Source organism: Chamaea fasciata, unplaced genomic scaffold, assembly GCF_029207755.1.
Source record: "Chamaea fasciata isolate MVZ Bird 193981 ecotype frontalis unplaced genomic scaffold, bChaFas1.0.hap1 SCAF_31, whole genome shotgun sequence".
Lineage (NCBI taxonomy): Eukaryota > Metazoa > Chordata > Aves > Passeriformes > Sylviidae > Chamaea > Chamaea fasciata.
The window spans coordinates 2,887,638-2,902,484 of NW_027094116.1; the positions used below are offsets into that span (position 1 = coordinate 2,887,638).

The window sequence follows — 14,847 nt, forward strand, 5'->3', positions numbered from 1 at the left end:
TCAGAAACAGAAGGAGCCGCAGTTTCCTCCTCCGAACCTCCGGGAGCCGGAGCTGCCCCCGAACCCACAGGAGCCGCCCCCGAAGCCGCCGCCGCCCGAGGAGGAGCCGAAGGATCTCCTGCCCCCAAAGGATCGGCTCCCTCCATAGGATCCACCCCCGGAGCCCCCAAAGGATCGGCCCCCGAACCCACAGGATCCACCCGTGGAGCCGCTGCCGCCCCCATAGGAGCCGCCCCCATAGGAACCCCCAATTCCCCCATAGGAACTGCTACCCCCATAGGAGCCCCCAGATCCCCCATAGGAGCCCCCAATTCCCCCATAGGAGCCCCCAGATCCCCCATAGGAGCCCCCCATGGAGCCGCTGCCGCCCCCATAGGAGCCCCCAATTCCCCCCATGGAGCCGCTGCCCCCTCCATAGGAGCCCCCGATGGCTCCCCCGGAGCCCGAGGCCCCCGAGGGGAAGGACGTGCCCACGAAGCTCTCCTGGGGACAGGAGCTGAGGATGGGCCCCGGGAAGGTGATGACCACGGGCGGAGGGTAGACCACGGCCCGCGAGTCCGCGCAGGAGGTGACGCAGGGCTGGCTCCGGGCGTCGGCGAAGGGCTGGGGACACGACACCTCGCACGGGGACGAGCAGCCGCTGCTCACCATCGCTCCTGAGGACATGGCTGGGGCTCGGGCAGTGACCTGCGACAGCACGGGAATCGGAACTGCAAATCCTGAATATTCCCGAAGGAAAATGAAATCCTGCTCTGGTGCCTTCCACCGGCAGGAAAATCAACCGGGGGGGGACGGCGCCCTGAGTTTTCAGCCTTCTGACGTTTTGCGTTTCTGCTGGAACTTTGTCACGCTTGTAACAAAACCAGAGACTGATATTCCGTAAATACGCATTCCTTTCCCTTAACAGAATTAATAACATTAATAGAATTAATAGACTTCTAAGCTGACCACTGGGCTCAGGTGGGTGTTGCTCTCATCCCTCCGATCCCTGATCAAACTCCAAACCCTATTTAAACCCCAAACCACAATAAACCTTCTCTCTCTTTCTCCTCTCACAGCCTGAGGGGTCGGTGCGGTTCTTTCGTGTCCTCTGCCGACAGAGGAAGGAGGAGAGTTTGGGGACAGTCGGGTTTGTCCCTTCTCTGCCCTTTTTCTGCGCTCAGCTCTGCCGCTTCCCAAAGGGTTTCCTGCTGCCCTGGCAGCGCTGGGGATCCCGGGGAGCAAAAGCCAAACTCGGGGGCCTTTGGGAGCTGCTCATCCCCAGGAGTTTGCTGGGCCAGGAGATAAAGTCGTGGTGCTCACCAACAACCTCGAATTGATCCCAGTGCCCGGGAAATTCCAGCCCTGGAAATAATCCCCTGCCCACAACCGCAGGCAGGAATGAGAATTTGGATTTGAAAGCCTGGAAAAGGTTTTAAATGGAATTGCTGGGAGACACAGGTTGTGCAGGAGAGCAAAGCCCTCCATGAAAATCTCTCCTGGGGACGCCTTTTGGGATGGGGAGGAACCTGAGGCGGGGGACAAATCCAAACTACAACGCCCAAAATTCCAGGTGGAGATAGAAATCCTGCTCTGGTGCCTTCCGCGAGCAGGAAAATTGGGAAATAAACGCTTGGAAAGGCTCCTGAAAGCATCTTTTGTGATAGAGGGAGAACTGCAGCGCTGCACAGGGGTAAAATTAAAATATTCAGGGAGATCTTTACGCAATCGCCAGGACGATAAAAATTTGTAATTTCCTGCTTGAAGGGATTATTGCCCCGTAAATCCGAGATCTCCACTTATTTCCCTCCATCCTGGGTAAAAGCCAAGCTGGCAGTAGTTAAGTTGTAACCTCCCCGTCAAATAATCAGCGTTTAATTAACACTTTCCCTTTGTGGCTTGGAACGACACAACCTCTCACATTTTGAGATCTGCATCTCCTGACAGTCCCAGCCACAAAAAAACAAACAAACAAAAAAAAAAAAAAAACAAAACAAAAACAAAAAAAGAAAAAAAAAAAAAAAAAAAAAAACAAAAAAAAAAAAAAAAAACAAAAAAAAAAACACAAAAAAAAAAAACACCAAACCACCAAACAAACAAAAAAAACCCACCTCCCTGCCCAAGAGACAGGATTGCTAAAATGGAATAACTTGGCTTGGAATAAAACCCAAAAAGTCAATATTCCTTCTCATTTCAGAGCTCTGGCGTGGAATTATTTCCATTATTTCCCCATTCAGCAGCATCCCAGTTAATAAAAAAGAGAATTGGAGGCAGAGAACTCACCAGGCTCGCAGGGAAAACCGGAGTGAGGCGAAGATGCTGGAGAGGCTGGAGGAAAGTCCCGGTTTTTATACCCTTCCAGGACCTGCAACACGACTTTGGGACATCCCCAGCGACACTTTTTTTTTTGCTGTATAAGCGCCTCTTAATTGTAATAATTGCTTCGATAAGTGCTAATGGTTCGTAAATCAACTCCTCATCAGCCAATACCTGCACACACCCTTCGGCTCCCTTTAATCCTTTAATAATTTTTCGGATGATTTTGTGACTGCTGCCTTTTCCTGACCTGCTTTGACCTGGGAATTGGCTTGGAATTCCCTCAGGAAAAGGTAAAAAACTTTGTCGGGGGAAATGTTTTCTGTCCTGCAGAAAATTCCTTGGAAATCCAGGACTGGGAGAACCCACAGGTTTTGTCTTTATAAACCCTTTATAAATGATGGGAAGGGTCAAATTTTTTTATACCTGTTTAACCCAAGGATCTCGTTAAAAAGGACTTAATTCTTTGGGTGCTCACTGTCATCCATGGAAGCCCTGTGTGAGAGCATTTAATTATGGTAATTCTCCTTTTGTCACTTTAATTTTCATAATTCTCCTTTTGTCAACTAATTACCCTAATTCTCCTTTTGTCCCCTTCTGGGGCAGCTGCAATATTCCGGGGAGACACGTGTTCGGGAGGCAACACTGGAGGAAAAAAAAACTTAAATATTTTTGAGTGCACGAAGCTGATTCCATCTAAAACAACAATAAAAGCATCTCAAGACTGGCCAGGATTGTTTTTTTTTTTTCGGGGAAGCCACAGCAGAATTCAGGGTTTGAACCTCGCCAGGTGAAAGGCGGAAATGCATAAATAGGAAGAGAGATCTCCAAGCCAAATCCCCCTTTATCAATCAACTGAAGGGATCTGAGATCTGAGACTTGAAATTCGAGGTTTGAGATTTGAGACCTAAGATTTAAGATTTGAGATTTGAGAGATTCCATATCTGAGATTTGAAATTTGAGATTCGAGAGTCCGTATTTGAGATTTGACATTCGAGATTCCATCTTTGAGGTCTGAGATTTGAGATTTCCTATTTGATTCTCAGTTGGAGCTGTGGAAGCGACTCCAGTTTGGGGCTGGAATTTCATCCCTTTTTTTTTTCCCCTGGAAATGGGTGGTCAGGCCTCGGAAAGGTCTCCCTGGAGGTGTCCAAGGAACACGTGACCAGGTAGGGATTGGTCCCACATTGGACTCCGTGACCTTGGAGCTCTTTTCCAACCTCAACAGCCCCGAAATTCTGTGAGATCACCCCAAAATTCCACATTTCTGTCACGATAAAAGTCTCTTTTGGGCGTTCACATAACTCCTACCCCACATTTCTGGTGTTTCCTGACCCGATTGGAAAACAGAACACGAGAGGAGCCGATATTGGGGTTGAGATCTTGCAACAGAAACCCGAACAAGCCCTGTCAGGCCCTGGTGACATCCCAGGCTTTGACAACTCTGCCAGTCAGCAATTCCTCCTCCTCGACTCCTCAATCAACGTGAAACTTTCTGGGTTCCTCCATTTGGGTTGGGAAATATCGATTTAGACACAAAATCCCGAGTTCTGCTGCCGGTTCTCCCATTCAGCTCTGGCCGAGCGGCAGCACTTCTATCAACTCCCCCCAAAAAATCCAGATTTTGGGAGTGGAAAGTGAAATATCGGGTTCAAAACCTATTTATTAATTGATAAACCCCTCGAATGGATCTAAACCCATTCCAGCTTCAATTCCAGGGACAACTCCAGCTCCGAGGTGACTTCCTGGGGAGGGAGGGGGGCTCGGAATGTGGAGCAAATGGAAGCAAACCCAAAGGGGTTGCAGGGCTCGGAACGTGACTTGGGATTAATAATGGATTTATCACGTCACTTGGGAGGACAATTAGGACAATTAATGGAATAATCCAGCCAACAAAACACGCGTTTGGTGACGCGTGGGAAGCTCTTGCACAAAGCCACTGAAGGGTCGGGAAAAGTATAAAAGAGCTCATGGAATTCTGCGGCGCCATCCACGGATTCGCCTCGTCACCAAACTTCTCCAGACCTGGTGAGTTGGATCTTCTTTGCCCTCTGCGTGAACACAGGAAAATATTTCCTGTCTCTTCCCCTTCCTTCCCAAAAGATGTTTTCAGGAATCTTTCTGAACTCTTCCAATTTTCCTGCTCGCGGAAGGCACCAGAGCAGGATTTCTATCTCCACCTGGAATTTTGGGCGTTGTAGTTGGGATTTGTCCCCCGTCTCAGGTTCCTCCCCATCCCAAAAGGCGTCCCCAGGAGAGATTTTCATGGAGGGCTTTGCTCTCCTGCACAACCTGTGTCTCCCAGCAATTCCATCTCAAACCTTTTCCAGGCTTTCAAATCCAAATTCTCATTCCTGCCTGCGGTTGTGGGCAGGGGATTATTTCCAGGGCTGGAATTTCCCGGGCACTGGGATCAATTCGAGGTTGTTGGTGAGCACCACGACTTTTTCTCCTGGCCCAGCAAACTCCTGGGGATGAGCAGCTCCCAAAGGCCCCCGAGTTTGGCTTTTGCTCCCCGGGATCCCCAGCGCTGCCAGGGCAGCAGGAAACCCTTTGGGAAGCGGCAGAGCTGAGCGCAGAAAAAGGGCAGAGAAGGGACAAACCCGACTGTCCCCAAACTCTCCTCCTTCCTCTGTTGGCAGAGGACACGAAAGAACCGCACCGACCCCTCAGGCTGTGAGAGGAGAAAGAGAGAGAAGGTTTATTGTGGTTTGGGGTTTAAATAGGGTTTGGAGTTTGATCAGGGATTGGAGGGATGAGAGCAACACCCACCTGAGCCCAGTGGTCAGCTTAGAAGTCTATTAATTCTATTAATGTTATTAATTCTATTAAGTCTGTTAAGGGAAAGGAATGCGTATTTACGGAATATCAGTCTCTGGTTTTGTTACAAGCGTGACAAAGTTCCAGCAGAAACGCAAAACATCAGAAGGCTGAAAACTCAGGGCGCCGTTCCTCCCCGATTTATTTTCCTGCCGGTGGAAGGCACCAGAGCAGGATTTCATTTTCCTTCGGGAATAGTCAGGATTTGCAGTTCCGATTCCCGTGCTGTCGCAGGTCACTGCCCGAGCCCCAGCCATGTCCTCAGGAGCGATGGTGAGCAGCGGCTGCTCGTCCCCGTGCGAGGTGTCGTGTCCCCAGCCCTTCGCCGACGCCTGGAGCCAGCCCTGCGTCACCTCCTGCGCGGACTCGCGGGCCGTGGTCTACCCTCCGCCCGTGGTCATCACCTTCCCGGGGCCCATCCTCAGCTCCTTCCCCCAGGAGAGCTTCGTGGGCACGTCCTTCCCCTCGGGGGCCTCGGGCTCCGGGGGAGCCATCGGGGGCTCCTATGGAGGGGGCAGCGGCTCCATGGGGGGAATTGGGGGCTCCTATGGGGGCGGCAGCGGCTCCATGGGGGGCTCCTATGGGGGATCTGGGGGCTCCTATGGGGGAATTGGGGGCTCCTATGGGGGATCTGGGGGCTCCTATGGGGGTAGCAGTTCCTATGGGGGAATTGGGGGTTCCTATGGGGGATCTGGGGGCTCCTATGGGGGAATTGGGGGCTCCTATGGGGGATCTGGGGGCTCCTATGGGGGTAGCAGTTCCTATGGGGGAATTGGGGGTTCCTATGGCGGCGGCTCCTACGGGGGCAGCAGCGGCTCCACGGGTGGATCCTGTGGGTTCGGGGGCCGATCCTTTGGGGGCTCCGGGGGTGGATCCTATGGAGGGAGCCGATCCTTTGGGGGCAGGAGATCCTTCGGCTCCTCCTCGGGCGGCGGCGGCTTCGGGGGCGGCTCCTGTGGGTTCGGGGGCAGCTCCGGCTCCCGGAGGTTCGGAGGAGGAAACTGCGGCTCCTTCTGTTTCTGAGGCGGCCCCGGCTGTGCGGGCAGCGGCCCCGGGCCGGGCTCGGCTCCCGGGGAAGGAGCTGCGAGCCCGGCACATCCCAGGAATCGCCTTCTCCGGCCTTTGTGCATCCCCATCGCTCCCCAAAGCGCCGGGGACCGTCCTTTGTGCTCCCCGCGTGTGACCCTGCCCCGAGCGCTTCCCTGACATTAAAGTTCTCTCGCATTCAAATTCCCTTCGTTGGGTTTTTCTTTCTCCTTTTAATTCCATTTTCCAACTCTTTTTTTTTTTTTTTTTTTGCCTGATCCGGGAATTCAGGAGGGTTGGGCACCCTCCCAGCTCCCTCTGGACTTCTCCATCCCAAACTTCTCGAATAATTCAAATTCATTTCCATTTCTCGCTCACAACACCTTTTGTTGCTTGGCCAGAGTTGGAGGCTGCAGGAATTTGGGGGGTTGGATGCTGCAGGATTTGGGGAGGGTTGGAAGCTCCAGGAATTTGGGGGGGTTGGAAGTTCCTGGATGAGAACCAGGTCCCTTTATCCCACTCAGCGATGGTTTTGGGGGGGACACAACAAATTTTCCCCCGTCAATATTTCCCATTAAACCTCTTTTACATCCAAATTTCCCCCTCACTTTTTCACTCTGCCCTGACCCAGCTGAAATCCTCCTGTCCTAAATCCTGGAGTGACTTTCAGGCCGCTTCAACAGGAATTTGGGGCTCTGGTTGCACGCCGTGACACATTCCAGGATTTGCTGAACTGGAATTCTGTGGGATTTTTCCTCCTCTCTCCGGAGCTTCACTGTGATTGCAAACAAATTATCCAATTATTTTCCAATTGAGCCTGTTGGTTCAGCCCCATTGAGGTTTTGCTGGGAGCTGATGAATTTTATCGCGTGCCATCATTAAATTAATGGCAGATTAAAACTCCTAAACCTCTTTAGGCACACGGGGAATTTGTGCAACTTCAGCCGTGTGTCATCTAATTTTCTATTTGTGTGCAGGGCTGTCAATTAAAAAAAAACTTTCTGAACTCCTTTTCAGCTTAAACAGAGAGGGAAAAAATTCCATTTTCCAAGCAGGAATCTCTCACGGAAATCTCTATTTCCCCCTGAAATTTGCCATATTTCAGTTCCTCCTTCTTGAGTTAACAGATATTAACCAATATAACATATTAAAAACATTTTTTAAACTTTTTTTTTGGGGGGGGGGTGTGGGGAGGAGGTTCCTGCTCTCCCTCCTGTGTTTCCCAAGGGAGTCAAGCCGGGTTTTAGGTCAGCTCTAAGCCCATCTTTAGGCCTGGGGCTCACCCGTGTCCCCATCCCGGCGATAACGACAGGAAAACATCAACACCGGGGCGGGATTTGTGCTCTCCTCCTCCCTCCCTTGGGAAATTCTCTCTTGTGACATTTTTGCTGTCACATAAAAGCGGCTCCCTGATGATGCCACAGCCGGCAGGAATTTCTCCACATCTTTGAAGAGTTTTTGGCACTGAACGAACCACCCTGAAGCTCAGAAATCAGGGAGAGGGTTTTTTGGGTTTTTTTGGTGGATTTCCTTCTGTTCCCATCCCCAATCCTCAGATTTCTCTCTCTCTCTCTCTCTTTTTTTTTTTTTTTTTTTTAACTCCCGAAAACGTGTCTGGCGTTCCTAAACCTCAGAATTCCACGGAAATTCCTAAAGACTGGTTCTAAATGGATGGGGTCGGGCTCTGCTCCCCGGGAACAGGGACAGGAGGAGAGGGAACGGCCTCGGGGGTGGGAAATTTGGGGAAATTCCTCCTGGAAAAGGAGAAAAAGCCTTGGAAGGGGCTGCCCGGGGGGGGTTGGACACAACTGCAGGTGGAGGAAGGACAGGTCTGGTGGGAGATGGAGGAGATTGATCACAGGTTGGTCTCGATGACCTTGGAGATCCTCTCCAGCCTCGAGGATTGGATTTTTATGATCCCAGGACGGCACAGAATCCCTCAGGAAGGAGGAGCTGAGCTGAACCCGGGTGTGAAACAAATTTTACATCCCACCCCTTTACCTGTCCATCCTGCAGCTCAGAGAGCTCTGAGCCCCCTGGAGAAAAATCTGAACTCCTTCGTGTTTAAATTCCGGGTGCTCCATCCACCCCTCGGTTTCACAACCCCGATTCTTTCAACAATTACCGCCCAATTACCGCAAAACCCCGGAATTGCTGCTGAAGCCTGAGGAGGCGGAGGGAAAAGGATGGCGGGGCCCAAGCGGAGAAAAGGAAATCGCGACAAAACGTGATGATGCACGGAGGATTTTAATGGGACACACCGCAGGGGATGACACCGAACAGACACTCCTCCCCTTCAGCTTCACCGTCCAAGAAAACAAACAAAACAAAAAAATCCACCCATTGTTCTTCTCCTGTCAGAGCTTTGACAAACTCCGGGCCAGGCCTTTCAAGCTGTTTTCTTCTTTCTTTTCTTTCTTCTCTCGGCACAATGGAACAGAAGGAGCTGGCGCTGGAGGGTGATTACCCGTCGTTAATTAAAGACAAAGCGGTGGGGAGGAAAAACGCAGGGGAGAGAGGCGTGGGGCCGGTTTTCCCAGAGCTCCCGAGCCGGGCTGGCTCCTGTCGATGCTGTCGCCGTCTCCAAGAGCTTGTCCCGGTTGAGGATCTGGGACTTGTTGGGGTGGTTTTGGTGTTTTTTTTTTTATCTCCTGGGCCCCCGAAGATCTTCATCTGCCTCAGTTTCCCAGGCGGGAGCCGCGGCTGCTGCCGCTGGTGTAGAACCTCCGCAGGTAGCAGCCCCCCGAGGAGGAGGAGGAACCCCCACACCCAGAGGAGACCACCTTCCCCGAAGACCCCCCGCATCCATAGGAACCCCCGGACCCATAGGAGCCCCCGGACCCATAGGAACCCCCAGAGCCAGACCCGTAGGAGCTCCCAGACCCATAGGAACCCCCATAGGAACCCCCAAATCTGGACATGCCGCCGGAGGAACCCCCCATCCCGCCGACGGGCTGGGGCATGGACGAAGCCACGATGCTCTCCTGGGGGCAGGAGCTCAGGATGGGGCCGGGGAAGGTGATCCACACCGGTGGGGCGTAGACCAGGGCTGTGGAGTCCCCACAGGAGGCCACGCAGGGGCCAAGACCTCTGCTGTAGGCGCAGGGCTCGGGGCAGGTCACCTCGCAGCCGGGCAGGCACCGGGAGCTGATGCAGTTCATGGTTCTGGGGGTTTGTTGGAGGAGGAAGAGCTGGGGGAAGAGAAAAATGGGGGTCAGGGAATGTCGCAGAGCCTTCCCAAAGTGGAATATCACGGAATTCCAGCGTCCCTGAGGTTGGGGAAGAGCTCCCAGAGCGTTGAGCTGTGCCCGATCCCCGCCTGCTCACCCAGAATTTCAGGGAGTTTTTGAGCACTCCAAACCTCCCTGTGCTCCTTCTGGGGCCTTTTTCCCTTTTCCAGGAGGGATTTTTCCCCAAATTTCCCACCCTGAGTCTCCTCTGGCCTAGCCCAAGGCTGTTCCCTCTTGGTCATCCAGAGGAATATCCAGGAATTCTTTGGAAACCACCAGGGATGTGGATTCAAACCTCCCTGTGCCCCTTCCGAGGTCTTTTCCCCTTTTCCAGGAGGGATTTTTCCCCAAATTTCCCACCCTGATCCTCCCCTGGCCCAGCTCGAGGCCGTTCCCTCTTGCCCCGGCGCCGTTCCCTGAGATCAGATCCCAAATCCCCCCTGGGGGATCCCCAAATCCCCCCCTGGATCCCCCTTTTCTCCAGGCTGAGCCCCCCAGCTCCCTCAGGATTCTCCCGTCCCTTTTCCCTGGACATTTTCAGCCCCTCAATGTCCTTCCTGAATTTGGGGCACCCAGAACTGGGCACGGGATCGAGGTGTGGCTTCACCTCCTCCCTCAAACCCTCCTGTCCTGGGACACCATTTCTCCCCTGCCCTGTAGAAGACACCTGGGACTCGGCTTCTCGGTGAATTTAAGCTCCAAATTTGCTCCTCAGGCTTCGAAAGCCGCCAGAAAAATTCAAATAACTCCTAAAAAAATTCTATCTTTAAATATCAAATTCTTTTTTTCCCCCCCCTTCAAAAAGTGCTCCAGCTGGAGTGAGATTCCAACGAAAAGCAGGATTTCACCGCCACAACTCCCGCCTAAAATCCTCCCAGAATCACAGAACGAGCCCTTCTTTGAGAGGATGAGAGAGGGAGAGAAAAGCTTCAATCCAACTCACCTGGAGTAGCAGGAGAAGTCAGGAGAAGGTGTGAGGAGACTGCGGAGATGCTCCTGCTTTTATACCCCTTCGGAGGCAGCTCCTGGGGTATGAAGCATCCCATAAAACCTCTCACCCTTCCCAAATTCTGGGTTTTTTCCTCCGTGTGACTCCTCGGAACGCCCGCAATTATTTTTCATAGTTCCCAATTAGCAAATCAACCCTCGACATATACGATCTGACCACGGAATCGTAAATTCGGCTTTTCCATTGTGTGGGAATTTTACGGCCACGGGTTCCTGTGCAATATCCCGGGGGATGACTGCATTTACAACGGAGCCTGACCCTTTGCCTGTTAATTTTTTTTTAATTAATGATTTAAGTGAGGCCCAGACGCATCCAACCCTGCAAGTCTGCACTGGAGGAACGGCTTGGGTTGATGACGAGATAATTTCGGGAGGTCGAACCCACTCGGTGAGGAATTTCAGGAGAGATTTTCCTCGTGGAAAAAGGGGCTGTCCGGGGGGGGGTTTGGAGTGGCTCATCCCTGGAGGTGTCCGAGGAAAGGCTGGACATTGCTCTGGGTGACCAACGGGTCAAATTTTGGACCTTGGTGACCTCGGTGGGCTTTTCCAGCCGAGATCATTCCAAGGTTCTGAGTTTGGGATCCGCCTCGGAGGGCCGGTGACATCCCGGCGACAACGCTGAGCTCAGCATCCCCAAAATGAGTTTTGATTAGGAATTACTCAGAGGTTTCAGGGCTCGGAGGGCCTCACGTGTCACTCCAACCCCTTTGAAACGTGGTTTTTGCTGCCTCATCCCCTCGATCCTCGAGGATTGCGAAGAGCCCTGACCCCAATCCGAGGTCGGGTGATTTCCTTTTCGGGAGGGATCGGACCCAAAATCCGAGGCTTACACCCCGATTTGTGCGAGTGACAGGTGGGGGAAACACCTTCCTGCTAGTCACGGAGGGGAAAACAAACACGGAGACCAACTCCTGTTTCCTTTGGAACCAGAACGAGGCCGAGAGGATTTTTTTTTCTCCCCGAAGTTCGAGCCAAAAGGAGAATTTGGGGGTGTCGGGTTTGTGTCACTCAAACGATCGGTAATGATGAGTTAAAATGAAAACAAAACGAGTTAAAACCGAGCAATTATGAGTTGAAACGAAGACAATGGCGAGGCTTAAGGGGATCTTTCTCCTTTGTAAGTGATAAGGATTTGTCAAATGGTGGGTGACGTCACGTCCTCCTCATTGTCTAAAAACGGGATAAAAAGGGGAGACACCTGAGGAATCTCGAATCCTTGCAGCTCCGCTGATTTATTCCCTCCGAGACGACGAGGTGAGTCTGGCTTCGCTGCACTCCTCCACACTTTAAAATTTCTCCTTTTTTTTTTTAAATCTTGCAAAATTCCAGCCGTTTTAGGAAAGCCGAGGGAGAGAAGAGAGGGGTTTAGAAAAGTTGGGGGGAAAGGGAAGAACAGAGCAAGGAAAATTTTTCCTGGGGACTTTCTGAAGGCGAATCTTCCTGTGGGTCTCCTTGTAAAGGGAATTGCTGGGACTTTCCTGGGCAAGGAATTGTTGAAGCCCCAGAGGGAAAAGGGGAAGATTGTTTTTTTGAGAGTCTTCCAGTAGATCTCCTTGAAAAGGGGAATTATTGGGACTTTCCTGGGCGAGGAATTGTTTAAGGGTCAGGTAGTTCCGCCCCAGAGAGAAAAGGGGAAGATTTGGGTTGGAGAGACTCAGAAGAAAGAGAGATGTGCCGGTAGGAAAAGAAGGAAACAGCAGGGAAAACGGGAATCTCTGAGGCAAGGTGGAACTGGGAGCAGCTGGAGAAGGACAAAGCCCGACTGGGAACCTGACTGCACACACTTCCTTTCCCCCAGCTTGACCCCCAAACCCCCGAAGAAATGATGTCCAGCATGCCCAAGGAGTGCCTGCCGGGCTGCGAGGTGACCTGCTCCCAGCCCTGCGCCTACAGCAGGAGCCTGGAGCCCTGCGTGGCCTCCTGTGGAGATTCCCGAGCCGTGGTCTTCCCTCCTCCCGTGGTCCTCACCTTCCCGGGCCCCACCCTCAGCACCTGCTCCCAGGAGAGCGTGGTGGGAGCTTCCCACCCCGTTGTTTATGGTACTCCCATCCCGAACATCTCTGAGGAATCTTATGGTGTGGGGGGATCCTTTGGGCCCGGGGGCTTGGCTAGGGCAGGGGGCTCCTTTGGGTCTGGGGGCTCCTTTGGCTACGGAAGCTCCTCAGGGATTGGGGGACCCTTTGGATTTGGAGGTTCCCGTGGGTCCTGTGGGTACCCTGGGGGGGCCAAGGGTTCCTTTGGCTCTGGGGGTGCCTTTGGCTACGGGGGATCCCCGGGAATGGGGGGCTCCTCTTACAGCCGGAGGTCCCGGATCGACCGCTGTGGATCCAGCCTGGGGGGCTCATCCTAAACCCAGACAACCCAGAAGATTAGAAAAAAAAAAAAAAAAATCCGGGATCTGGATCCACAGCCTGGAATCCCGAGGCTGCTCCCTGAAAACCCTGAAACATCTTCCTGCTGTTGTGCCTCATCTTCAATCAAGCCCCGTGGGACGATGACGTCTCTGCTGGAACTCTTTAATTGATTAATTAATTTTTTTTCCCCGTGTCCTTGCTGGTGGGGTGGAAATGCTTCAGAATTTCCAGGTGGGAATTGTGTAAAGGCTCCGTGTTCCCCTTGTCAAGTGGCTTTTGTCGCCCACGGGGCTGCCCCTGGACCACCAAAGGATTGCTCTGTTTCGTTCTGTTTCGTTTACTCCAAGCCCGAATAAAAACCTTTCCGAATCGCATTGGCAGCCTCCTGGTTTTCCTTTCCACTGGAAAATCCCAGGATCCAATCCCAGGATCGTTTAGGCTGGAGAAGACCTCCGAGGTGGTCAAGTCCAGCCTTTGATCCCCACAAAATGAGGTCACCCCTGAGCATCCCAACCCCCCATTAGCCTGGCCCCAGCTGGGAAACTGCTTTTAACTGGGAGCTGCACCAGTCCGCTTCCCCCGTTGGAAATTATTTATTGGATAACGTGGAATAGATCAGGAAGGGGAAAATGGTTTGCTGGGGAATTTCAGGCTAATTATATTCGCATTAAAGCGGGATTAATTCCCCTCTGGTGAGAATTAATTACCTCACGAGCATTCCCTCCTTTCAGACCGGTTTGTAACTGAAACCGTGGCGAAACAAAAAGCCAGAACCCCGGGGGCTGTGATGCAACAAGGGCTTTAATACAAACAAAAAAAGTGGGACGAGGCGGTGCGGAGACAAAAGGATGGAATCCCCATTTCAGCATTCCCGTTTCAGCATTCCCGTTTCAGCATTTCCCGCTTCAGCATTTCCAGTTCCAGCATTCCCATTATTCCAGTCCAGCCGTCCTTCCAAGACATTCCTTTTTCCAGCCAAGTCCCCGTGACTTGGTTTGACTCCTCAGGTTTGGGGAGGGGGCACAAAACACAAAAGGAGCGAGGGGCAAAGGGAGGGAACCTCGGGATCCAGAGCCTCGGATTAAAGCACAGCGACCGCTTGGAATTCCCGAGCTGTCAACTATTACTTCTCATCCTATTTTTATTTTTAATTTTTCTTTTTTCCTTTGGACGTGGCTAAAAAGGGTTAAAAGGGCCCGTAGTTCCCGTAGCGAGACCTGTAGTAGCCTCGGGAGAAGTAGGGGTAGTAATTCCTGCCGTAGCCGTAGCCGTAGCCGGAGAAATAGCCGCGGTAGAGGCTCCCCAGCCGCGACATGCCGCCCCCGCAGGATCCCTCCCCGCCGTAGGAGCCCCCTCCCATTCCCCCGCAGGATCCCATTCCTCCTCCTCCGGATCCCATTCCTCCTCCTCCTCCGCAGCTCATCCCACCTCCGGATCCCATCCCTCCACCTCCAGACCCCATTCCTCCACAAGACCCCATCCCACCTCCGGATCCCATTCCTCCACCAGATCCCATCCCACCTCCGGATCCCATCCCACCTCCGGATCCCATCCCACCTCCTCCAGATCCCATCCCACCTCCTCCAGACCCCATCCCGCCCCCTCCGGACCCCATTCCCCCGCCGATCTCGGGGATGGACGTCCCCACGATGCTCTCGGTGGGGCAGGAGCTGATGATGGGCCCCGGGAATGTCACCACCACGGGCGGGGCGTAGACGATGGCCCGGGAGTCCCCGCAGGAGGCCACGCAGGGCTGGCTGCAGGAGTCGACGTAGGGCTGGCCGCAGGTCACCTCGCAGGGCGAGGAGCAGCGGGCGCTGAGCAGCTGGCCGTAGGAGGACATCCTTCCCGATCCCACCTGGAAGCAAAAAAATACGTCCCAGCCTGCTGAAGGCGCGAATTCCAACCCGGAGGATTTGAAGGATGGGGAGGAATTCCTCGGTTTCGGAGTTGTTTGTGATTTTAGCTCTTTAATTTCCGCCTTTTAGAGGTAAAAATAAATGTCCCCAGGCTTCTCCGTGAGAGAGGGAACAAAATGGGGTTTGGCCCTAAATTCTTAGGGATGAGGCTGAGATATCCGCTGGGAAGTGGGAGGTGTGTGGGGAATTATTCCC

At 52.9% G+C, this 14,847-nt stretch overlaps 4 protein-coding genes across 4 annotated transcripts; 1 reads left to right on the plus strand and 3 right to left on the minus strand.

Moving 5' to 3' along the window:
- LOC136302938 (claw keratin-like) lies at positions 1 to 651 on the minus strand. The gene is made up of 2 exons (XM_066206516.1): positions 273 to 651; positions 1 to 101 (listed from the first exon to the last, which is right to left on the minus strand). The coding sequence occupies exons 1-2, from the start codon at positions 649 to 651 to the stop codon at positions 1 to 3; spliced, it is 480 nt and encodes a 159-aa protein (XP_066062613.1).
- A 4,734-nt stretch (positions 652 to 5,385) lies between these two features.
- Positions 5,386 to 6,138, plus strand: LOC136302940 (scale keratin-like). Its single transcript, XM_066206517.1, has one exon. It carries the CDS (start codon positions 5,386 to 5,388, stop codon positions 6,136 to 6,138), a length of 753 nt encoding a protein of 250 aa, XP_066062614.1.
- A 2,681-nt stretch (positions 6,139 to 8,819) lies between these two features.
- LOC136302941 (claw keratin-like) lies at positions 8,820 to 9,302 on the minus strand. The gene has a single exon (XM_066206518.1). It carries the CDS (start codon positions 9,300 to 9,302, stop codon positions 8,820 to 8,822), a length of 483 nt encoding a protein of 160 aa, XP_066062615.1.
- Positions 9,303 to 13,538: 4,236 nt separating this feature from the next.
- On the minus strand, positions 13,539 to 14,576 carry LOC136303219 (feather keratin B-4-like). Its single transcript, XM_066206917.1, has 2 exons — positions 14,307 to 14,576; positions 13,539 to 14,003 (listed from the first exon to the last, which is right to left on the minus strand). Exons 1-2 carry the CDS (start codon positions 14,574 to 14,576, stop codon positions 13,920 to 13,922), a joined length of 354 nt encoding a protein of 117 aa, XP_066063014.1. The 3' UTR covers positions 13,539 to 13,919.
- Positions 14,577 to 14,847: the final 271 nt, after the last annotated feature.